Below are 24,684 nucleotides of genomic sequence, written 5' to 3' on the forward strand. Positions count from 1 at the left end.
TTTCTTTGCTTGTTAATGTTTATTTTTTATTTATTTATTTTTTTAAATTTTTTTTTTCAACATTTTTTATTTATTTATTTTTGGGACAGAGAGAGACAGAGCATGAACGGGGGAGGGGCAGAGAGAGAGGGAGACACAGAATCGGAAACAGGCTCCAGGCTCTGAGCCATCAGCCCGGAGCCTGACGCGGGGCTCGAACTCACGGAGCGCGAGATCGTGACCTGGCTGAAGTCGGACGCTTAACCGACTGCGCCACCCAGGCGCCCCGTTAATGTTTATTTTTGAGAGAGAGAGAGAGAGAGAGAGAGAGAGAGAGAGAGAGAAAGCAGGGGAGGGGCAGACAGAGGGGAACAGAGGATCCAAAGCGGGCTCTGCAATGACAGCAGAGAGCCTCAAGCGGGGCTTGAACTCACAAACCATGGGATCATGACCTGAGCTGAAGTTGGATGCTTAATTGACTGAGTGGTAAAGAGGTAGATGGGGGGGGCCTGGCCCCCCTCCCCTACTTTTTCTTTTACCACATTCGCCTCTTCAATCAGCCACACCATCTTCTTACTCAACAATAAACTCTTACGTCTTCAGTTTGGGCTGCTGTTTCTTCCAGCGGCTGGATACAATGAGAGAATGGCGACATCATTTCGGAAGTAGACCTTCTCAGGTACATGGAGCCAGGAAGTAGGGTCGAAGCCCCACTTTTCACTACCATCTCACTTCCAACTAAACAGCCTTGGTTTCCCAAGCCTCTGGTGAGGAGGTAAGAACCAGATCAGTGGGACTCGGCTCTGGACAGGGAGGGGAAGGAGAGCAGACTTCACAGAACATTCTCCAGAGAGAGTAGAGAGCTGCGGCCATCATCACTCTTCTCCGTGACCCTGGCCCAATCTTAAGGAGCTAATTCAGTACAAAGCACCGCAGTCTCCAGCAGTAAAACCGTCTGCTCTCTGAGACATGCTATGCCCATTTCTTTCCTGTTGCACAAAACCCCATGTCAAGCCCTGGAAAACCCACCAGTGATGATGCAGTCACCAGCAGAACACCAAGAAGGCAATTAAACGTGGGTTTTCCTGGGATACCCTGCTGGCTCTCCTCCCAGCCTGACAGGTGCTTTCGATTGTTACAGATTTACCCTTTGAGTAGCCTGCTATTGCCAAATGGGGCACACTGCCAGCTCTGACACTCCACCCCCATGTGGTCCTCCTTTCCTGTCTGGGTGGCCCGTTCACCCCTTACCTGTATGTAAGGAGGATGCCTGTCTGTACCCAGGAGGGCCCTATCCCACCGCAGCCCCCGGGGCACTTTTTAGGCCATAGCTCTGCACCTGCCCTGCTTGCTCTTTGGATGTGGGAGGCAGGGCCAATGCGCACATACCTCAGGGGGTGTGGTCGCCACCCAGGCAGTGCAGGGGCCTGGACCAGCCTCATGCATCACCTCCATGTACACTGACAGTCCCCACCTCAGCGGGCTCCAAACTTTGGCAAGGCTTCTATTGGCCACAAAGGAGGGTCTGACTCCTGTCACAAGGCAGAGACTCCCCATACGGGGGTCAGAGGTAAACAAAAACAATGGGGTGGCCAGGGGTGTCTGTTGAAGATGTTTCAGAGTATTGGGGCCTCATAACAGTTTCAACTTGGTTACAAATCCTAGTTGGTCCCTTTGGTTAACCAGTTTTTCCCATGATACTTTGATGCTGGCTCTCTTAGTTTTTATGGCTTCTTGGTTTTGAAAGTAAAGCCAAAATAATAACAAATAACGAAACTCTTTACTGAACAAATAAATAATAGTGGTAACATTTACACGAGTAGGCCATGTTGAGAGATTCTAGCATGACTGAGGGACAGAAAAACCAGGAACGTGCCCTGACTGTGAGGCTTATAGCTGGCTCTGGGTCATGGTGTGATGGGTGAAGTGAGAAGGACAAAGATGCCTGGCCGGGGTCTCCTCGTGACTCCAGGGTTTCAAACAGACAGACAAACCTCAGTTCTCCCAATCATGCACTGTGGTATGATCAGGGCCACTGGTGAGCTGCTCCTGGGGTGCATGCCGGCTGCATGCTGTGGCGCCCGGGAAGAAACCACGTGACTTTGGGGTACCTGGCAGCATGGTGGGGATGTCAGGGTCTGTCTCAGGAAGCACAAGCTCTCCAGATCGGCCGCCAATGTCGACCCTTTCCAGACGGGACAAGGAGCCAAGGTCAGGAATGGTCCCCTCTTCCCTGGACTATGTAACAAGGGGGATGTGGAATTCATTTGTGTCGAAGATCAGGGGCCTCCTGGGAGGGCTTGGGTCCCTGTCGGCCTTGTGTAGCAGCTTGAAGAGCCCAGTTCCAATGTTCATGGGGATCCCCATGATGATGCATTCAGACACCCCTGAAACCAACCAGAAAGGGGATGAGAGGGCTTTTCAACACAGGGGTGGGCTCACAGCCCAGCAGGTCCCCGCTGTCTGCAGGCACGCCTTCACATAGACAGCAAGGATACTGAATGATGCTCAGGAAACACCAAGCCACCCAATATTTCCTTAACTTAGGGCCTAGAAGAAAAGTAACCAGGCTGACGGTCGGTAGATGCCAATCCCCTTGGAAACAGCAGCAGAAACTTGTTCCCTGTGCTCGGGGTCAGGGCTGGGCCAGGCCTAACAGCACACTTGTGTCTTGGAAACCCACAGCCCTAACCAGACACACTTAGAAGACAAGGCTCCTGCACAGACACAGGAGTGAGGTGATGGGGCAGATTCCTTCTCTGAACTCCACTCCAACTTTGGATCAGGCTTCTGCTTCCATAATGAGTGCCTGCCTACTGTGTTCTGGGCTTTGTGCTACCAGGAGACCAGAGAGACAACCACCAAATTAAAGACCAACCGATGTGAGGGTTGACAATGAATTAACAACATTAAAGGACGAGGAAGGGGGAGATTTCAGAGGGGGAATGGTGTGACCACGCCAGGCCCTGGAGGCGGTCGGCATGGAGAGAGGTGGCAGTGTGTGGGGTGCGTGCTGGCTGTCAGTCCCATCGTCAAGCACGCTTGCTCTTACTTTTGCCTTGCCTTGCCCTGTTCTCCTGCCCCAATCTCTGCTCCCTTTTCTTTCCTCTGACCATTCATTATCTTAAAAACGATGTAGTAATTTCTCTGTCCCTCTATCTACAAGCTGCGTCCCTTCCGAAAGGAGGAAGAGTTAGCCTTAGGAACGAAAAAAGCACAGGTGTCTACCCTGATGGGCACCCCCACCTGACCGCCACCTGTTTGGCAAATCCACCTAAGACTGGGAGAGGAGACAGGAAACGACCGACCGCCAGGAAGCAGAGCTCTGGGTGGTGGGGACGGCAGCCAGGCTGGGCATCCCTGCTTGGGCCAGATGAGAATGTGACCTTGGGCAGGCTACTGAGTCCCCCGGGGACTCCCGCCTCGGGCCTGCAGGGTCTCGCATGAGAAAGGATAGAGAACAGCAGGCACTCAGTGCTGGGACTCAGGGAAGAGCCAGCTGGGCAGCGGGCACTGTTGTGATGGCTCTCCCACAGCTCTCCTCTCCCAGGCTGTCATCAGAGATGCGCTGCATAGCAGGGGGAGGAGGCCGGTGTAGGGTGAGACCTGTCAGCAAGCAAGTTAGTTTCTTCTTCTCGCCTATGCAGGGTTTAATACCTGCACCTCACACATGTGCTGAAGGAAGTGCACGCACGGTGCTGGGCCCGGCGGCTCTTTCCCGGGGGGTCACGACAGCAGGGGCGCTGGACGCTGCCCCTCTCCTGTCATCCCAGGCACCACACAGAGGGTGCAGGATCAGAGTGGCTGACTGCAACTCCAAGGTCGAGAAAATTCCTTGGTGCCCAAGGTTGATCTTTTCTTCTTGGCCCCAAAGCCGTCTGTACTGACAGAGGAGCCATGTAACAGAGAGGGAGGGACGCAGGGTGCCACAGCCAGGCTTTGGAGAAAAAAAGATCATCCGTGATTTTATTCTCAAAAAATAAAAGCTCTGCCGACTCAGTTCCCTCACCTCCTGGGAAGCCCTAGCCCACGAGATAAGCTATCAACAAGGGCCTCTGGTGAAGCTCCTAGAGACACCAAACCTACCACACACGGAGTCCTTCTGCCCGAAGTAGGCAGCATCGAAGAGATGGTCGGCTGTCTTCTCAAAGGAGGCCAGCATCAGCACACTCTCTTTCATCTTGGCCAGGCCAAATCTCGTAATGCCCAGGACTTCACCCTGCATCAGGAGAGGAGAGGACAGGGTGGTACTCACGCCCCTTACAAAGGCCCAAAGCAACCCCATCAACAGAATAAGCAGAGGTCAGCGAGGTGGCAGTTCAGGTCAGTCTCAGGTGTGAACAGGACCCTAACGGCCAGCTGTCCCGCTCGTACCCCACGGCAACACGGACCCTTACACTCATGACCACGTGTCATTGGAAGAGAGAATTAGGAACTGAGAGCTAGAATTAAAGACCTAATTTTAAAAAAGAGTATTTCTGAAGATGTTTACTATGGCTCAAAGAACTCCAAAGTCAAATAATTTGAGAGTTTCAAAGTAGGGAAAGAGTTAAGTAAATTTAGGTGCCTTCATTCAAGTGAATACCACATCATCGTTTAAAAAGGATATTTATAAAAACTACATAACAATGTGGAAGGTACTTACAACAAATAAAACAGGATAAAAACGGTATGTCCACTACTCACTGCAACTACGTAACACATACGTGCGTAGAGAACAGCACAGGAAGGGAAGACTTAAAAACGAGAGCCTTCACCAAGGGTGGAGGAAACGGGTCATTTCCCCACCTAGTTCTATGCGGAGGCATCCTGAAAATCTTATGGCACTACTCCGGGGAATATGATTTGTGGGAAAAGAGGAAAACAAAATAACCAATCTCATTCCCATCTAACCACCCCTTCAGAACACATTAACTTATCATTTACCTGGAAATGGCTATAGAAGTGTGATGAATGGGTTCGAAGGGAAATAAACACCTTGGTTTTCCATGGAAATCCCTAAGCTTTCGGCAATGGCCAGTTTTGCTTTAGGAGGACATTTCTAATAAGGACAGAAATAACATCCCACCTCATTCCATGAGGTGGCACATTTCATCCTGGAAGTTAACCAGAACACCCAGCCTGACCACATGCTTTGGCTTTTGGGTGATGGTAACATCTGATTTTCTTTCAATGGTGTCATCACAGCCGTGTGTGAGACATTCGGCACGCCACATCCCTCCCACGAACCTTGTAGGTCATCAGGTCGGATAGCAGCATCACATGCCTCCTGTCAATGCTCATTCCGTGGTTGACCATTGTGTACTGGATTTCGTTGATGATAGTTGTCCGGGCAGCTTCGATGCCCAGGGTTTTCTCCACCTACAGAGAGCCAGGATGAGTGCAAGCAGCCTCTTCCGGCAAGCCGTCCCAAGTTCTCCCTCCGTTCTCCTCTGCCCGGAAGCTAAACGGCAAACTCCAGGCCCTCTACCAGAAACGGACTGCTGGGCAATCTTTAGTGGTAGGTCCAGGGCAAGCGGCAGGGTCAGAGGGGTGTGCCGGGACAACTGGGAGGTGACCCTGGGCAGGAGCTGTACCTCGTAGGTGTTGTTGGAGGTAGTGCGGGTGCCCTTCACACCGTGAGTGGCCATGACTGCCCGCAGGTTATCGCCCTCCACCAGGAGTTTGTACTTTTCTTTTCCACTCTGCTCGTCGATGTGGATGACAGCTCTGGAAACCTCTGGGATGCCCTGTACCACCACCTGCACTCGGAGACACAGAAGGCTCAAGGCCCTGCGGTACCCATGGCCCCATGGCCCCCGTTACCCTCAGAAAGCACACGGGCTGTGAGAACTGGGTTGGCACCTTGACCATCCCCGTTTCTCAGGTCTTACCAAACCGAAAAGTGCCTGTGTGCTGTTAGGGGTTATGCAGAAAACGGAAGATCAGGGGACCATGCCATATATACTCCATCAGTTTTACGACAGAACAGACAGGAATCTAACAAGCAGAGTCAGCATGGCAGTGCTAAGATGGGAAAAACCTGATCCCAGAGGGACGTGGCAGGAAAGAAGAAACAGGCACCACCTTCAGTCTCCGCAGGACCTTCAGTCCTCAGGTTGCCAGACGGCTGGGTATTTGGGGGAGAGGTAAATGCCACCTCTCCCTTTACAAATCTCTGGGCATAGGCTGGGGGAGGGGCCAAGAAGGGACTTTGGTCTCACCTTGGGGAGATCCTCTTTCAGGAACTGCAGCACATAGTACATGGAGCTTTTGCTGTTCTCTCTGGGGGTGACGCACACCACGGCCTCACCGTGAACGGCCACGTCACCAGGCTTCACACGGAGCTTAGACATGCAGATGGAATACCGCACTGTCTCAGCGTTCACCTGCAAGGTGGCCAGGCACGGGCCACACACGCAGGACGTCACTGACGTGTGTGGAGGCTTCAATGGCCTTTTCCCATCGCTGCCCCCCAGTAAGCCACCTCATTTTCCCCCCTAATCTTGCTTCTCACCGTGAAGTTTTAAAATGAGACGTACTATGTATTTCCTTGTTAGGTAGAGATTTTTTTTTTTTTTTTCACAACCTCCCCTTATCCCCAAACCAACGTTTTTCCCCACTGAAAATGGATGGTCAATTCACAGCAACACACACAGGCTCTGAGGAGGTTCTGGGAGCAGGGGCTGGAGAGCAGGACAATTTAAAAGAGTCAGTGAAGCCTCCCCCTTACTGACCTCACTACAACTGCTCATGTGCCACATTCCTCAATGCAACCCGGCTCTTCTGGTAGAAGAGCCACAAGGCAGGTGGCCCGAGCTAGGCTACAGAAGCCCCCAGGCTGGGGAACTGGGCACTCAAATCTGGAATCACAGTCTATGGGCAACACAAACTTGGTACTTGAGAGAATGGGCTGAAACAATGTATTAAGGGCAGTATGGATGTTAACTACCTGGGAGGAAGAGGAAAGTGCCAGGAAGTTACTCAGTTTGCAACCTTGCCTCAACTGATCTGTGAGAAAGGCTGATGATCTTTCAATCTTTATGTATTCAGGAACACCAGTAATAGTAAGCCGGAGTAAGCCACCCAGCCAAGAACATTCGCCAAGCCAGACAGGCGCTGTGCTGAGGGCCCACAGACGAGTGAGACACGGGTGGCCCTATGCTCCCGCCAGACCCCGTAGTACTATGCTATAGTGAGAAAGTATCGTGGCTTCATAAAATTTCAACTAATTTCTTGCGTGTCTTTAGATGGGAGTGTGTGTGTCAGGGTTGGGTTTAGAAAGGGAGAAAGGGGGGAGGGTCTGGGTGGCTCAGCCGGTTGTGTGTCTGACTCTGGATTTCAGCTCAGCTCACGATCCCACGGTTTGTGAGATGTGACTCTGAGATGGCAGCCTGCTTAGGCTTTTCTCTCATTCTCTCTCTGCTCCTGCCCCACTCGTGCTCTCTCAAAATAATAAACTTAAAAAGAAAAAGGAGAGAGAGAGAGAGAGAGAGAGAGAGAGAAGTACAATGGATTCTTACAGAGCAGAAACCCAAATAAAGCCTCTGCAGTGCTTCTCGTGCCTCGCTTAGCTCCTGCCCCAGTTTACTGGCGCCCATCCTGGGACTAACGGAGGATGACTTCCTGCCCACATTTAATTACGTGACTCACTTCCAGTCTCAGAAGTCTGATCCGTTCCAGGGAGAGTTTGACGAGGATAAAGCAATCATCCGGAAGAAACACTTCTTCAATATACTCTGAAATCTGTCATGTCAAAAGAGCAGAACATTACACAGTCACTTCTCCCGTTCCAAAGAGCATACGCTGCTTGTGGTTAGGGACACGGGCCAGCATGGCCACAATGACCAGTACACCCACCACTGGTGTTTACGCCTGCTCACAACGTTGCTGATCTAGTGTTCTTGTTGCCAAGAGGGATTTCTTCTTACCTCTCCCAAGAGGGTTTTCTCAATTCTGCCCTTCACGAGGCGAGCGTAGTCTGCGTCGTCGTCCTTGTCCAGCTGGGCTGTGATGATGGGAGTGCTGAGAAAAGGCAGGGGGACAGTGGTTACAGCAGGAGAGAGCCCGCCGGGAGACGGCTGCTCTGTGAAATCCAGGCGCTACCGGATCCTAGCGCTAAACACAACTGCAATTTCCTGGGCATTTACTGGGGGCTTCACAGACATTCTCACCCAGACTTACTATTTTTAGAAATCATGCCACGACCCACTCTATCAGTGAATGAGACAGTTTTTGGGACGTTCTTCCTGACCAAGTGAACCTATCTCTTCCTCTCTGGTCCTCGCAGGTGTTATTCTGGTTCTGCTCCCCGAGTGAACCGACCCTTCGTGTTCGTGTATTACAGTTTCCCATCGCTGTGCCCTACCCACACCACCGCCTCTCCAGGACGTCTCCAACTCTTCCAGTCACTCTCTACCAGCCTGTGCCCTGAACGTGCTGGCTGGCGACCCCCGAACACACTCCTGGGAGAGACTGGAGCTGCCCAGGGAGGCTGCAGAGCCCCTGCCACCCTGGACGCCTCCAGGTGCTGCTCTAGAACCAAGCGTGGCGCTCCTTCGTTGAATGCTACCTGTCATCCCTTTGTTGGATGTGGAGTGTGAGTGAATCATGATTTTGTCACAGAATGCACTGTAACGTATTTTTTTATCTTTTTCTTTAAAAAAAAAATTTTTTTTAATGTTTATTTATTTTTGAGACAGAGAGAGAGAGTTTTTAATCTTTTTCTAGTCTCAGATGACCTACAAGCCCTACCATGAAATCACCTGGGAGTCACAGAATATGGCCAATAGTCAAGTGATACACTCACTGTCAGGCATGATTAGGCTGGGAATAATCAGATCTCCAGTTGAAATCTACAGGGACATATTAATAGCTTTCCCAGTCATTTTTTTTTTTTTGTTTCTCCCTTTCATGTGACTTGTGGCCAAAAGCAACCACTGCCTCAGTTTTCACTGTATCTAATTTTGACTTTTCTCAAGCGGGTCTTTTAAAACCCCAGATCTGATTAACATAAGCCTATCACCAGAGTTTACCACACTGCCCATCAGAGTATCACACGTGATGAGAGAATGTGTGACAGGCAGCAGGAGAACAAAAGGGAAACGGAGGGCGGGCACCTGATGGCCTTGGAAGCGTTGATGATCTCTTTGATCCGGGGCACACCCAGGGTGATGTTCATGGAGGCCACGCCCGCAAAGTGGAAAGTCTTCAGGGTCATCTGGGTGCCTGGTTCACCAATGCTCTGGGCACAGAGAGCGCCCACCGCAGAACCCGGCTCCATCTGTGCCCTAGAAGGGAAGGGTATGGAAGAAAAGCCCAGCAAAACTGCTGGGAGGAGGCTCCGCTTCTCTCCTCCCTCCACAGACAAGAACGCAGGTGTCATCAGGGTCAGGAGGGAATACGCTACGAGCTGGGTTGTGCTTGCAACAGGTCGGCAGGAGGTGCAGATGGAGGTGGGGAAGGGGTACGACAGTCAGGGGGCTCTGATAACGGAAGTGACCACTGGCTCCTTGTGGTCAGCATGTGGTGACTGGGCCCAAACATCGACTGCCCGCAGAAGATCCAAGAGCCCTGCTGACACATGGTGCCGACGGTGGACAGAGCAGCTGGTACCCGCCAAACATATCGATAGTTACTCCACAGGGAGAGGACACTCAGAAACGTCTTTGAGATTATTTCCACCGCCTGCAGCATCCAGCCTACCGCCCCACCGGAGCCCCTAAGAGATGAGGGGACAGAACCTGCTCAGATGCTGACAGTCAGGAAGTGGTGCTGACGCAGGATTTTGCTCCACTGGGGAGACAGGAAGGACAGGAGGCCCATGCAACTGCCTGGCAGTCTGAGAAAACTAGCATGCGTACCTCATGTACTTGTCCCTGCAGGTCTCCAGGAACTTCTCAATCTGGGTGGGGGTGATCCGGTCCAACTGGTACAACACCCGGGGCTGGAAGGACAGAAGCCGAGTGCAGGGTCAGGCTGGTGGCACCTGAGCCCACGAGGGTGACTGAGCCGGTCGGGGAAGGCCGCCCGTTACCTCTGTTGTGCCGTTATCGTTGATGCCGTATTTGTCTCTGGTTTTCTTGATCTTCTCAGAAACACCCTTAATGAATTTTTTTATTTCCTGAAAGATTACACAGCAAGCATCAGTTGTGTATTTCTCGGGAACCTAGATGGCAGTTTGTTTTACAAGCGTCAATAATGTCAGGTGTCCACTGGTTTCGCGATGGCTAGCTCCGCCCCCTGCGCCTGCTCCACGAGACCCTGGCACGGGGAGCGCGTCCCACGCTGTCGCCTTCTCCTCTGCTCTCCCATCACCTGCACTCACACAGCTCAGCACGGCTAGAACAAACCTGTAGTCTCTAAGCAGACTTACTCTGAGGCTTTCTTCTGAACTTATGATCAATTTAAGTAGCAGCTAACGCATAGCTTTGTAGATGCTGTATATACATCACAAACACGTGGTTTCAGCCTGCCTTCATTTCAAAGAAAACACTCCCAAATCCCTGCCTCTCTTTCTCTCTCTGACCCTCACCTCTGCATCTCCCCCACCCGGGGTCACTTTCCCTTCCCAACAATTAGGACTTTGTAAGGATTCCTGGAAAGCAAAGTGGGAAATGAAACATTGTGTATTTGTTGTCCCCTCTGTATTTCAGAATAGTACTCAAAGCCCTGGATGAGATCTACATGGAGCAAGGAAGAAGGCGACAAGGACATCCTGTGGAGGAGGCACAGGGCAGGGCTATCGGCCACAGGCCTAACTTTTCTGGCAACCGTTCAAAGGGGAAGACCCATCTGTTCTGCAATTTACGGTGTATCTCTGAAATAAATCCACCCTGTAGTCATTCCTGGAAGCAGGACTGGCCAGCACTCAAGGAGGACTTACAGAGGGGTGGTGAGCTTTAGTGAGTTACACCCATCAAAGTCCGGCTCCCAGGCGCTCACACATCAAGTGCTGACTCTTAGGGCAGGTCCCAGGTGAGTTGATGGCACACGCCATGCAGCAGCCATCCTTTAGAGGCTGCTGCGATGCAGGCATGGGGGCTGGTGATTAGCTGCTCTAGTTTGATCCAGGGGCGTTTTTGAGAATATGGGAGAGTAGACAGACTGCACTTCCCTCAGCAGCCCTCCTAGAAATGTAATTTCCCTCACTGATCGTGGACAAGTAACGGTGGCAGTGAGCTTAAATGTCACTCTTGAATGTCAGTGCAGGCACCCAGCTGCTCTGTGTGGCTGGCAGAGGACAGACCCACACACATGGACAGCCCGAGGGTGGACTGCATATTGCGGTGGCCGCAAAGCTTCAAGAAGTCTTGTTTCTTGATTATAAGGCGGGCTGAGGGACCCTAAGGAGAGACCAGTATGCCCTACCCAAAGTCTATTCAGTCTGTATCACATAGCTGAAAATGTCTAATGTTTTGTCTGAAACAAATATTTTAAAGCAGATGGAACCAGAAGCCTACTTTTGCAAAGATAAAATCCTATGGGCACCCACAGAGAGCTTAACACTTACTGGAGCCCAGTTTTATCACAACCTTGCAAAAATTAATCTCTTTAGCTTCCTACAGACCACCTGGCGATTTCTTACTATCTTTTCTGAAAGCAAAAAAACCCTAACACTTACTGTTGTTATGTTTAAATAGCCTTAGGTTATATCCACACAGTCCATGGCTCATGGGCCCTTCTCGGTCAGCAGCTGCCCAGGGGTTGAGACCTCCCCATGAGGTGGTATGGCATTAACCCTAACAGGCTAGAGTGGAGGGCCCTGAGGGGCTCTGGGAGGTCATGGGCTTGGCCAAGGCAACAGGCCTGTCCCTGAAGTCAGATGCTTTCTCTGAAGACTGGTCTTGGGCCAGCGGTTTCTGCAGTGCCACCTCTGCCCACTGGGAGCCCAGCTAACCAAGGGGCTACCAGAGATCCACCGCCCTCTGGCTGCCCCCCGTTCACGAATGCAGCTTCCTCACGACGACTGCTCCTGTGCGCCAACTCTCTTCCTTCTCCTCGACCAAGCGTGGAATACACGAGGGGTACTGTGCCCCATCGTCATTCTACTCAGAAAGGACTTTTATCAATTTATAAGAACTTAAAAAAATTTTAAGTAACTCTTTAAAAAGCTCTCCAGATTTACTCACTAACTGGGAGTTTGAGACTACACTTTTAGACAGTCAGCTCCTGCAAACCAGAGCAGGGAACCAGACCGGAGAGGGCACTGGAACCATCTCTCCTGGTGTGGCTCTGCTCGACGGCAGGAGCGTGCAAAGGCACGAGTACGTGCTACGGCCTCGTCTTCCTGCTACGCCATTCAGCGTGAAGAGCCTCTCTCAAGTTGGTGATTTCCTCCTCCAGCCAGTATACTCGTCTAGCTGTGCTTGTGTGGCCTCAGGGAGAGTTCCTGAAAGCCCTCTCGGTCCAGGTGTGGTCATCTCGCGCCAGCTGTTAAAGGCTGCCCCACCTGACGGCACAGCGAAACCGGAGGAGAGCCCAAGGCTGAGCAGACCCGTGGACTTTCACCTGCGAGGAACTCTGCGCGCAGAAGGAGTAAAAGAACACACACCTACAACCATTGCTCAGCTTAGGCACTGGAGAGGAGTCTTTCAGCTACCACCCAAATGGACATTGCTTCCAGTGGCTTTGCTGAAAGGAATGACTTTCCTTACACAAAAGTTAGGGCAGATATTCTGAAAGTTAGGTTTAAAAAAAAAAAAGGCTCATTTTGTAGAAATGAAAACTGAAATAAGCTACTAAGAACTCAACTGAATGAACCCATGCATACTAAAAGAGAACTCACAACACGGCAACCGGCAGGCAATTAATCACACGGTTAAGCGGCAGTTACGTCTTCACACCCTCCGCAGCACAACTGTGGGCACTGGCAGCAGCCTCTGGGGCGGCCAGGGCTCCGTGCCACTCAGGAGTGGCCTCCGATAAATCGGGTTCTGGCCAGTGGATTTTGGACCTGAGCTCATTAGACCGTCAACCCGCAGAGGGCAAGGACACAGTCATCTGGGTGTCCCCGGGATCTGCAGGGCGTGTGACATATTGAGGGCTAGGAGTGCTCACTGAATACGCACACACTCCTGGTCAGGGAGACACCCGTAAAACCCTGCAAAAGGCAAGAAGGGAGCCAGAGTGATGAGCAGGGAAGCCGATTGTGCCGGGAGTGAGGCGGAAGCTCGCCGGGGCGGGCAAACAGCCGGACTGCTGCCAAGTTCACCCCTTAAGCTTAGCACTCCCAGCATGCTCAGCACGTTACCTCATTGTACTTCTCATAGCCTGTCTCAGTTAAGGTCTTTGAGGATAAACAGAATAGTAAATAGGTGAATATAATATAATCATGCAAAAACACCAAATCACAATTCTAATTTGTTAAAAAAAAAAAAAATGAAAATTTGGGAAAAACCACAAACAAAGGCACCCAGCCCAACCATACTCTGGATTTAAACTTATTGAAATCTGGAAGTCTCTTTTTCGCCTTTCACACCTCAACATAGGAAAAGAAAGAATCAAGGGCATACTTGACTAGAATACTCTTTCAGTTTCACATGACTGTTGTCATTTTTGACATACTGAAAGGGATAGATTCCTGTCAATTTTGTGCTGCATTTGAATCACCCATTGGCACACAAAGGCAACCATTTACTGGCTTCTGTATCCCTCTGCTTTTGATCACAACCGTGATAATAAACAGGAAGGAGCTGCTCCAGCAGGTCAGTGAAATTAAAAAAAACAAAAAAACAATAAACTAACAAAGCCCTGAGAGGTTATCAAGGTAACAGCTCTCTGGAAAAAGGAGGCTGGCTGACTCCATGAACTACTGATCCACACTATGGTAACAGGAAGAGCAATTTATACCACCACCACCAGGTGTGTCTGGCTGGTGAAGGCAGTAGAGCGTGAGACTCTTGACATCCAGGGTGTGGGTTCAAGCCTTGCGTTGGGTGTAGAGATTACTTAAAAATGGAAGTCTTGGGTAGCTCAGTTGGTTAAGCTTCTGACTTCAGCTCAGGTCATGATCTCACGGTTTGTGAGTTCGAACCCCAAGTCGGGCTCAGTGCTGACAGCTCAGAGCCTGGAGCCTATTCGGATTCTATGTCTCCCTCTCTCTCTGCCCCTCCCCTGCTCATGCTCTGTCTATCTCTCAAAAATAAACAAACATAAAAATTAAAAAAAAAAAAAAAAAATGAAGTCTTAAGTTACCAGGATTCGCAATGACTGTGGGAAGAGCTGGTCTGCAAGACGAGACAGCAGGTAAAGGGGTTGACAGAGGGACAAGGTTAAAAAACAAGAACAACAACAAAAAACAATAGTTCTCTAAAGGAAGTATTTTTCTTCTAGCAGGGTGACACCTGCGTGAGAGACAGACACTAAGAAGGACATGACACGAATTCTTCATGTCGGCTGCTGGGAGTTTGCCTGGGCCATTCCTGAAATTTTTAACAAAGAAAACACTTTTAACACACTCCACCCCACAGCCCCCACCCCTCACTTATAAAAACCATCTGCCGGCACCGGGCAACAATCTCTTGCTGATGGCCAAGCTGGGTGCTCCCACCAGTAGAGAGCTCACCTGCAGGAAGCTGTCCTGGCAGCAGAGGAACTCCGTCTTCTTCATGATTGACTCCGTGGTCAGGACCAGCTCGTTTTTACTCAGCGCAGGCTCGCTCTGACACGGGAAGACTGCCTCAAGTATCAAAAGGAGATAGTGTGATGTGTATGGGGGTGACTGAGGGTGGGGGCAGGATTAAATGAAAGAATTTACAAGAGACAAAATGACTTTTCTCAGAGTGAGCATGATTTTTTCTCACCAATCTATGATTTTATTTTTCTTTCAAAGCATATTTTATATTCTGAAGACAGGATAAACCCACTCCATCTCACATAAAGAGTGAGTGTGAGTGATTCAGTGGGTACCGTTCCATTACTTCTCAACCTTCACCCCATCCCAGATTTGCATTGAAATTATGTATCGCTGTTTTAAAAAAAAAAAAAAAAAAAAAAAAAAAAATCAACAACAAAAAAATTAAAAAAAAACCCAAACATTTCAGGAGTGAAACTACTCCCCTACCCCAAAGCTCACGGGAGTCCCCCAAAGTTTTAAAGGCTGCATATTACCCTAATATATGGGCAAAAGGTGCTAGAAAAACATTCTTGGTACATTTAAGTCATTTCTGTTGGGCAAATTCCTATAAGTGGAATTGCTGGGTCAAAAGACACCCACATATAAATTCAGATTAGTATTGTCAAACTACCTTTCAAAAAGGTTTTTTAAAATATACCCCTAGGGGCGCCTGGGTGGCGCAGTCGGTTAAGCGTCTGACTTCAGCCAGGTCACGATCTTGCGGTCCGTGAGTTCGAGCCCCGCGTCGGGCTCTGGGCTGATGGCTCAGAGCCTGGAGCCTGTTTCCGATTCTGTGTCTCCCTCTCTCTCTGCCCCTCCCCCGTTCATGCTCTGTCTCTCTCTGTCCCAAAAATAAATAAACGTTGAAAAAAAAAAATAAATAAAAAAAATATATATATATACCCCTAGTTAAAGCATGTGCTTTAGTAAAAGCTTAAAGCTTGCTTCTCAACACCCACGACTTTTAACACTGGCCGGTAACATGCTTCACTAGATAGAAACCAAAGCCCTCTTCTGTTGACATTGGATTACTACCAATACTAGACTTTTAAATTGAAAAAATATTTTTCCTTCAAATTTGGGGAAATTATGCAGGGTAACACAAGACGAAAAATACTACCGGTGGCTGGATAGATATAACTCGAGTATTAACTGTGTGTGATACTCCAAAGGATGCCTCCATTGTAAACACACGTCCTTGGAAACACTCTAACCCCAGATATAATGCTAAATCTTACTTTGATGTTGTCCAGAACCCTTTTGAACTCTAAAGGTTCATCTTTTCCCTCCATAGCTGCAGGATCCAAGCCATCTCCCCCGTAAATGAACTGGATAATATCACCCGTGGAGCTTCGGACTGTCAGATCGTATTGTGAGCAAAGATCTTCAAGGGACTTGACAAGCCTTCTCTGAAGGAAGAGGAGGAGAGGAAACAAACGCTCAGCTGCTTTGAGAAGGCCAGTCACGTGTGCAGGGGATGAGATCTGCAATGCTAACTTTCAAGGTTACCAGCACTTTCATCATTTAAAATATTTTATTAGAAATCCCTTAAAAAAGAGTCCCCTGGCCCTTTGGAACAGCAAGCCCAGAAGTGACCCGTAAGCCTGTGCAGTGGGATTCAGAATATGCCCAACCTCGAGTGCTTTAGTGTGTTTTTGAATACATGTAATTTAAGGCCCATCACCCCCAAAGGATTCTGTAAACACTAACTGTTTTCCTAGGCCCTTTTGCCCCTTCCCTCTCTTTCTCCCTAAGGTATAAATTAATGCAACAGCTTTACATTTCTAAACACAACTGAATCCAGGACCCCTGTGGGTGGACTTCAATATGAATTACAGAGGATCTCAGGTGCATACCCCCTTCTGGGACCCAGGGGGAAGAAAAGAGAACAGGGATGGCATTATGTCTGAACCAGCAGGCAGCAGCCATTTCTCACATCTGCTTAGGGAGAACCTTCCACCAGTAGAATGCTCCAGCCAGCAGTGTGATGGTGGTGCAGTGAATTAAAGAGAAAGAAATCTTCCTCCAGGCAACCTCAAAACAAAAATCCCTCGTGCCAGAACTAATTTGTTCTAAGTTAACACACTGCTCTGGGAAAGTCATACTCTCTACTTCAAAAAGGTAAAGTCAAAAAATACAGTCAAAAGACATTCTGGCAAGAGTGGTAAAAGCATTTCACAGTCTGTTGGGTTTTTGACAAAAGCAGCACACTCCAAAACTGAAGGGCAATTTCCCATCAAAACGTGATGAAAAGGGGAAGTATTGATGAGGACACACACATATTTATGGAAATAGCTATTTCTATGGACTCCAGTCTGCTCTCACCTTCATCAACCTTGTTTGCTCTGCCTGTCTTATTCACACCTCTGGTTGATCAGTTCTGCTTTCCCAGCCTGCAAAGGGCTGTGCTTCTTAAACCGGGATCCACAGTGGGGACAAAGGGGACTCAAAGCCACAGCAAGTTCACAGCCTAGCAACTGGGAGATTTGACTTTATCTGATGTTATAAGGAGACAGGAACATTGAAAAAATATAAAAGCAAACATAGGTCATGGAAGACAGAGGAGAAAATGATAATCAGGGAATGAAATGAAATCCTCTGCTTGTGGTCTTATATAAGGAAGAATGAAGTCGGGATGTGTTCTTACTTGTCTGCCATTAGGGATATTTTTATGGCGGTCTGAGAAGCATGGGAACAGGAAGCCCTCTAGTTTCATCCTGTCGCCCTGAGCCTACTGTCCTGGAGCTGCACATATGATGGAGAGCCATCCCTCCAAGTGTCCAAGACCTCCTGCAGGCACCGGAGTAAGTTCTTGGAGTCAGTTAAAATTAAAAAACAAGAGGCTACATAAATAGTTGCCAAGTGAGAAGCAGAGTCCTCTCAATCATTGGGACGTAGGTACTGTCATCCACATCTTCATGGATTAGGAAACAGAGGCCCAGTGAGGCTCAGTAACGTGTCCCCGGATACACTTCCAGTCCACGTTCTCAGTACAGCTTTGGTGAGTGTGGCCCTGGCCTGGTCTGAATCACTTAAGGCATAAGGGATGAAGTGAACATATTACCTTTTTATGCTGTTTATTTCCAGGGCTCCCGTATTTCCCAATTATTCTTTTTAAATACTAAGACTCGATACGTGACAGTTCATGTACAAAATATGTAAACACTCAGCAGTCAAAATCCTCGGAACCCTGTCCTGCTCTGCCGCTAATGGCCTACATTTCTTCAAATTACCTGCATGTATCCCGTTTCAGCAGTCTTTACGGCTGTGTCGACTAGACCTTCCCGGCCAGCCATTGTGTGGAAGAAAAACTCGGTCGGTGTCAAACCGGAATAAAAGCTATTAGCCACAAAGCCTTTGGCAGCTGGGAGCTAAAGAGAGGTGGGGAAAAAAGAAAAGCCAGACAAAAAACCTTCAAGGTCCACAACTTCAAACCTCATTCAAATCACAAAATGCCCCACCTTTAGACTATAAATACCTGGCCAATGCACACTTATGAAGGGGTAGACTTTACACGCCCTTCCTGAAAGGAGAAAGAACTTGGCATAAACCATCCTTCCCAGAGACAAGGAGGGTGAGCTCCCAGGCAGGGCAGGTGCTGGTGCTGGTGTCAGTGGCAGGCAAGTGGACCAAGCAGTTTGAATGCCCCCAGCCTCCCCTTTAAATTTGTCAGGCTCCCTTAGAACTCTGAGCCTGACATGCACAGATGGGCACCATTCCAGTGACCACTTGGCTCTCTGACTTCTAGTGAATTCTGATCTTGGACAGAGTCCCTAAAATGTTCCTCAGACTGTATGATACAGAAAATACCTACACATTCCCAGTACAGCAGTCCTGTCTCCCCGGGGGAGGGGGGGGGGTGGCTGGACAGAAACCCCACAGTCCCATGGGATAAGAGCAGCTGCAGTATCTGTGCTTTAATGGGAATAAGAGCTGATTCCAAATCCAGAATCTGAGTGACCAAACCTACTCTAAGTTCCTCAACTAGACTTAAAAGTTGTCTGTCCCTGAGTCCCAGAAGAAGCCTAGCACAGATTTGTCTATTTCTGCTTATACCAGTGCCCAAACCACCAGCGCCACTGAAACCCAGAGGTCATTTAAAAACCGAGTTCGAGAAGTTGAGAGGAAAATCTGGACTTTCCTGGTCGTTTTACTGTGGTTCATATTATTACTATTTTAAAATCCCCATACTTTGATATCAGTGTTCCCATAATCACACATTGATCAGACATGAGGTATCTATAGATTTTGATTATTGGAAAGGACCTTGAAATCCTCCCTCTTGGAGAGAAAACAAGAGGGCATTGATCAAGTTTGGTAGCAGCAAATCTAACAAGGCTCCCACACGACTCTGTAGGGGTTGGAGAGGGAAGGCCCCAGAGGAGCCCGCCCACACACGCCCCCTCTGGGTGCGCTGGCAGCACAGGGCTCCCAATACTCTTCCGCACTCCCCACGGTTGCCCTCCAAAGTTCTGTCTTAACCACTACTACTTACCTTTGAGTGTTTTTCAAAGTGAGGCAAGGACCTGTTTTCAAAGCCATCTGGCACTCGAGAGCCACTGATGGCTTGCTGTCCTACACAGGCAATCATCTGTGATATGTTAATGAAAGAACCTGGGGAAACAGGTCAGGAATGTAACATTTGTTTACCGAACCACGTTAATTAAGCACAAGAAGATCTGTGGGATAAAACAGGAATATGACAGCGCAGGCTCACGGTCTAGGGACAGTAAGAGCCAGAACGAGAATAATACAGGGTGGAGCCCTCAGCAACAGAACAAAAGCGGAGGGAGAGCTGCAGGGCTCAGCAGGGAGTGTAAGCACTTTGGGGCTGGAGCAAAGACTTGCAGGGAAGAGTCTGCCACCAGGCTGAACTTCTGGAGGACATTACAATGTGGATATAAGAAGGGATGAGGGGAGAAATTCCAAAGAAAGTGGAAAAGTGGGAAGCAAAGACACAGGAATGGGAAAGTGGGGGGCATGCTCACCAGGAGCAGGAAGGTGAACACTGCAGGGGGCGGGAGGGAAGCAGCAAAGTTGGACTTTATTCTGCCAAAAAAATTTACAGAAATAGAAGCATGGAGGTTTTGAATCTGAATGCAGTACCATGAAACTTAACGCTTTAGGTCCTAGACAACTATGAAATTAAAGCATTTACCATATCACTAAATACATTAATTTAGAAAGCTTTTTTAATTTTTTATTATTTTTTAATTTTTATTTTTTTAACATCTATTTATTTTTGAGACAGAGAGAGACAGAGCATGAATGGGGGAGGATCAGAGACAGGGAGACACAGAATCGGAAGCAGGCTCCAGGCTCTGAGCTGTTAGCACAGAGCACGACGTAGGCTCAGAGCCTGGAGCCTACTTTGGATTCTGTGTCTCCCTCTCTCTCTGCCCCTCCCCTGCTAATGCTCTGTCTCTGTCTCTCAAAAATTAATTAAACGTTAAAAAAATTAAAAAAAAAAATAGGGGGGCACCTGGGTGGCTCAGTTGGTTGGGCGACCGACTTCGGCTCACGTCATGATCTCGCAGTTTGTGAGTTTGAGCCCTGCGTCGGGCTCTGTGCTAACAGTTCAGAGCCTCGAGCCTACTTTGGATTCTGTGTCTCCCCCTCTCTCTACCCCTCCCCTACTCACGCTCTGTGTCTCTCTGTCTCTCAATAATAAGCATTAAAAAAAAATAATTTAAAAAAATTAAAAAAAAATAGGAGTTAAATGTCTAAGATGTAAATAATTAAGTCTCTTTCTATACATATGATTTAAAAAGATACGCCCTGGGGCACCTGAGTGGCTCAGTTGGTTGAGCGTCCAACTTCAGCTCAGGTCATTATCTCACGGCTCATGGGTTCGAGTCCCATGTCGGGCTCTGTGCTGACAGCTCAGAGCCTGGAGCCTGCTTCAGATTTTGTGTCTCCTCTCTCTCAAAAATAAATATACATTAAAAAAATTTTTTTAATAAAAATATATGCCTTTATATATATATTTTAATATGTACATATTTATATATTAAATATATATATATTTATTTTTCGAGAGAGACAGAGGACACGAGTGGGGTAGGGGTAGAGAGAGAGGAAAGAGAGAGAATCCCAGGCAGACTCTGTGCTAAGAGCATGGAGCCGGGACATGGGGCTCTGACTTACAAACCTCAAGGATCATGACTTCAGCTGAAACTAAGAGTCGGATGCTTAACCAACAGACCACCCAGGTGCCCCAAGACATACCCTTATAAATGAACGGTCTGAAATTACTCCTGCATTTTCTGGGAGAAAACCTGTCAGCCCATACAGAGAATGCAATGAGGGCAGTTGGTGGAGGAGCGCACACCTTTGGAGCCGCACAGAGCCATGGTGAGTGGGCTATTGCTCTTATCCAGTTCCCGGAGGCAGGCACTGCCCGCGTGGTCGCGGATCACAGACAGCTCCTTCAGGATTAGAGCCTGGAGGGAAAAAGGGAGGTGCATGAGGACTCTGCTGATTACCAACATTCAACCTGACATTTATTTATTTTATTTTATTTTATTTTACTTTATTTTACTTTATTTTATTTATTTTTTCAACCTGACATTTAATGAAATCTGACAAAATTTAAGCCAGATGTCAGATTTCCAATAGAGAAAGGGTTTCGAGCTTTTGAAGATCAATATGCCTTATCTATAAAGACCCTAACCTTCCATGAGGAAGGAAAGGTTCCAAATCAGTGTTTAAGGTAAAAATGATTAGTAACAAAGTCTTGAAAAATCCTTTAAATGGCCCCTAAGGCAGAAAGTATATAACATGTGTATAGCATCCTCTACAATATGTCTGTATACATATCAACTGTACATGCACACGTAGGCCCAAATACACTTAGGAACAGAAGCTACCGTGTAGTATGTAGTAATGGAAAACTGTTTATGCTAGTTCTAAAACTTACCTCTTATTTTTACTTTCCAAGCACACATGTGAATTCCCACAAGTTAAACGTGTGATGAGGTGACTCTACAGGAATATTCTAGTCCATGAGCTCATCCACAAGGTGTCCTTTCTCAGCTCACAGAGAGGGTGCTAAATCAGTTACGAGTCATGGTTCCACTAAAAACAAATGCTGCTGGAGCCTCAAGTAAATTCCTAGGTAAGTGCCAGTGAGGAACATCCATTTCTCTCTCTCTCTCAAGACTCAGAGAAATTAATCAAAAAACTGCTAGAACTGATAACATGAATTCAGCAAAGTCGCAGGATATAAAATCAATTTACAGAAATTGGTTGCATTTCTATATACCAATAATGAAGCAGCAGAAAGAGGACTTGCTCTCATTGCAATTGCACCAAAACCCATAAAATACCTAGGGATAAACCTAACCAAAGAAGTGAAAGATCTATACGTTGAAAACTATAGGAAACTTATGAAAGAAATTGAAGAAGACAATTCTGACAATTTTCCTTTTTGGAAAAACATTCCATGCTCATGGATCAGAAGAACAAATATTGTTAAACTGTCAATACTATCCAAGGCAATCCACATGTTCAATGCAATTCCTATCAAAATAACACCAGCATTCTTCACAGAGCTAGAACAAACAATTCTAAAATTTGTATGGAACCAGAAAAGACCCCGAATAGTAAAAGTAATGTTGAAAAAGAAAACCAAAGCTGGGGGCGTCACAATTCCGGACTTCAGACTGTATTACAAAGCGGTAATCATATGGTACTGGCACATAGATCAATGGAACAGAACAGACAACCCAGAAATGGACCCACAAACGTATGGCCAACTAATCTTCGACAAAGCAGGAAAGAATATCCAATGGAATAAAGACAATCTCTTCAACAAATGGTGTTGGGAACACTGGACAGCAACATGCAGAAGAATGAACCCAGACCACTTTCTTACCATACACAAAAACAAACTCAAAATGGATGAAAGACCTAAAAATAAGACAAGAAGCCATCAGAATCCTAGAGGAGAAAACAGGCAAAAGACCTCAGCCACAGCAACTTCTTACTTGACAAAGGCAAGGTTAAACAAAAGCAAAAATGAACTACCGGGACCTCGTCAAGATAAAAAGCTTCTGCACAGCGAAGGAAACAATCAGCAAAACTAAAAGGCAACCGAAGGAATGGGAGAAGATTATTTCCAAATGGCATACCAGATAAAGGGTTAGTATCCAAAATCTATAAAGAACTTATCAAATTCAATACCAAAAAACAAATAATCCAGTGAAGAAATGGGCAAAAGAAATGAATAGACACTTTTCCAAAGAAGACATCCAGATAGCTAATAGACACATGAAAAGAAGCTCAACATCACTCATCATCAAGAAAATACAAATCAAAACCACAATGAGATACCACCTCACACCTGTCAGAATGGCTAAAATTAACAACTCGGGAAACAACAGATGTTAGCGAGGATGCAGAGAAAGGGGAACTGCTTTTGCACTGTTGATGGGAATGCAAACTGGTGCAGCCACTCTGGAAAACAGTATGGAGGTTCCTAAAAAATTAAAAATAGAACTACCCTACAATCCAGCAAATGCACTACTAGGTATTTATCCAAAGGATACAAAAATGCTGATTCGAAGGGGCACATGCACCCCAATGTTTATTGCAGCACTACTGACAATAGTCAAAGTATGGAAAGCCCAAATGTCCATCGACTGATGACTGGATAAAGATGTGGTGTATATGTATGTGTGTGTATGTACACACACATACACATACACACACACGATGGAAAATTACTCGGCAATCAAAAAGAATGAAATCTTTGCCATTTGTGACAATGTGGATGGAACTCGAGTGTATTATGCTAAGTGAAATAAGTCAGAGAAAGATAAAAATCGTATGACGTCACTCATTTGGAATTTAAGAAACAAAACAGATAAACATAGGCGAAGGGAAGCAAAAATAAGATAAGTAGAGCGAGGGAAACAAACCATAAGAGACTTAAATACAGAGAACAAACTGAGGGTTGCTGGTGGGGTATTGGGTGGGGGGATGGGCTAAATGGGTGATGAGCCTTAAGGAGGGTACGTGTTGGGATGAGCACTGGGTTTTCATGTAAGTGATGAATCACTAAATTCTATGACTGAAATCATTACTACACTATATGCTAGCTAACTGGGATTTAAAAAGTAAAAAAATAAATTAAAAGACTCAGTGAGATTAAGAATGAGCTAATGGTGAATGGTGCCTACAACTCTGCTTTCTTCCTATTTCACAAAAAACTCATGTCATCAGAAAATTTCTTATTGCTTATCCATTTTTCCATACTTAGGTGAGTTAAAGCTCTGAGCCATGGGCTGCAGGGGAGACAGAAGAAAGCCAGGTGAAATCCTGGTGCAGTCAGACTGCCGACCCAGGCTGCCTGAGAGAATGCAGAGCTCCCAGAGGCTGGTCCTCATTCTGATTCTGACCCTTGCTCGGCACGTTCTCAGCTAACCTAGTTTCTTTTTTTTTTTTTTTTTTAAATTTTTTTTTCAACGTTTATTTATTTTTGGGACAGAGAGAGACAGAGCATGAACGGGGGAGGGGCAGAGAGAGAGGGAGACACAGAATCGGAAACAGGCTCCAGGCTCTGAGCCATCAGCCCAGAGCCTGACGCGGGGCCCGAACTCACGGACCGCGAGATCGTGACCTGGCTGAAGTCGGACGCTCAACCGACTACGCCACCCAGGCGCCCCAAGCTAACCTAGTTTCTAATGTGACAGGGGAAGCAGATAAGCATGTGATATGAATTTTCCCTCTTCTGTGCCCAAGTCTCTTTTGAAAACCATCCATTGATTTTTATTTTTTTTGAAGATTTGATTTTTAAGTAATCTCTGTATCCAATGTGGGGCTCAAACCTACAACCCTGAGATCAAGAGTTGCACGCTCTACCGACTGAACCAGCTAGGTGCTCCTTCAAAGACCATCCGTTTAAAGAGCTGTGGTTGCCAGTCTCTACTCCAAAGATGCTAGAAATAGAAAGGGCACAAGCATGTGAGTACCAGTTACAGAAGGGGCCTAAGTGTGACGCTGGAACAAGAGCAGCCCCATGTGGTCAAGTGAACAGATGGCCCTGTTTTCACCACCTAGAACGTGGAAGCTGCTAGGGATGTAAAGGATCCGATTGAAGGCCCTCC

The 24,684-nt window shown here is 47.5% G+C and overlaps 1 protein-coding gene across 2 annotated transcripts in view; it reads right to left on the minus strand.

Annotated features, from left to right (window-relative positions):
- Positions 1 to 1,740: 1,740 nt before the first annotated feature.
- The window catches only part of POLR3A (RNA polymerase III subunit A), a 52,570-nt gene continuing 29,626 nt past the window's right edge, over positions 1,741 to 24,684 (minus strand). The window contains exons 17-32 of one of the 2 annotated variants that reach the window (XM_045437795.1): positions 20,907 to 21,018; positions 19,071 to 19,189; positions 17,809 to 17,946; positions 15,814 to 15,984; positions 14,525 to 14,638; positions 13,211 to 13,246; positions 9,995 to 10,081; positions 9,822 to 9,904; positions 9,078 to 9,248; positions 7,890 to 7,983; positions 7,612 to 7,704; positions 6,183 to 6,347; positions 5,556 to 5,720; positions 5,209 to 5,340; positions 4,066 to 4,198; positions 1,741 to 2,366 (exon numbers count right to left, since the gene is read on the minus strand). In XM_045437795.1, the coding sequence (XP_045293751.1) occupies positions 2,218 to 2,366; positions 4,066 to 4,198; positions 5,209 to 5,340; positions 5,556 to 5,720; positions 6,183 to 6,347; positions 7,612 to 7,704; positions 7,890 to 7,983; positions 9,078 to 9,248; positions 9,822 to 9,904; positions 9,995 to 10,081; positions 13,211 to 13,246; positions 14,525 to 14,638; positions 15,814 to 15,984; positions 17,809 to 17,946; positions 19,071 to 19,189; positions 20,907 to 21,018 (1,962 nt within the window). In that variant the 3' untranslated portion in view covers positions 1,741 to 2,217. The remainder of the gene's footprint in view (positions 2,367 to 4,065; positions 4,199 to 5,208; positions 5,341 to 5,555; positions 5,721 to 6,182; positions 6,348 to 7,611; positions 7,705 to 7,889; positions 7,984 to 9,077; positions 9,249 to 9,821; positions 9,905 to 9,994; positions 10,082 to 13,210; positions 13,247 to 14,524; positions 14,639 to 15,813; positions 15,985 to 17,808; positions 17,947 to 19,070; positions 19,190 to 20,906; positions 21,019 to 24,684) is intronic. The other variant, XM_045437796.1, reaches the window with a different exon arrangement.

This window comes from Leopardus geoffroyi, chromosome D2 (genome assembly GCF_018350155.1).
Source record: "Leopardus geoffroyi isolate Oge1 chromosome D2, O.geoffroyi_Oge1_pat1.0, whole genome shotgun sequence".
Taxonomy (NCBI): domain Eukaryota; kingdom Metazoa; phylum Chordata; class Mammalia; order Carnivora; family Felidae; genus Leopardus; species Leopardus geoffroyi.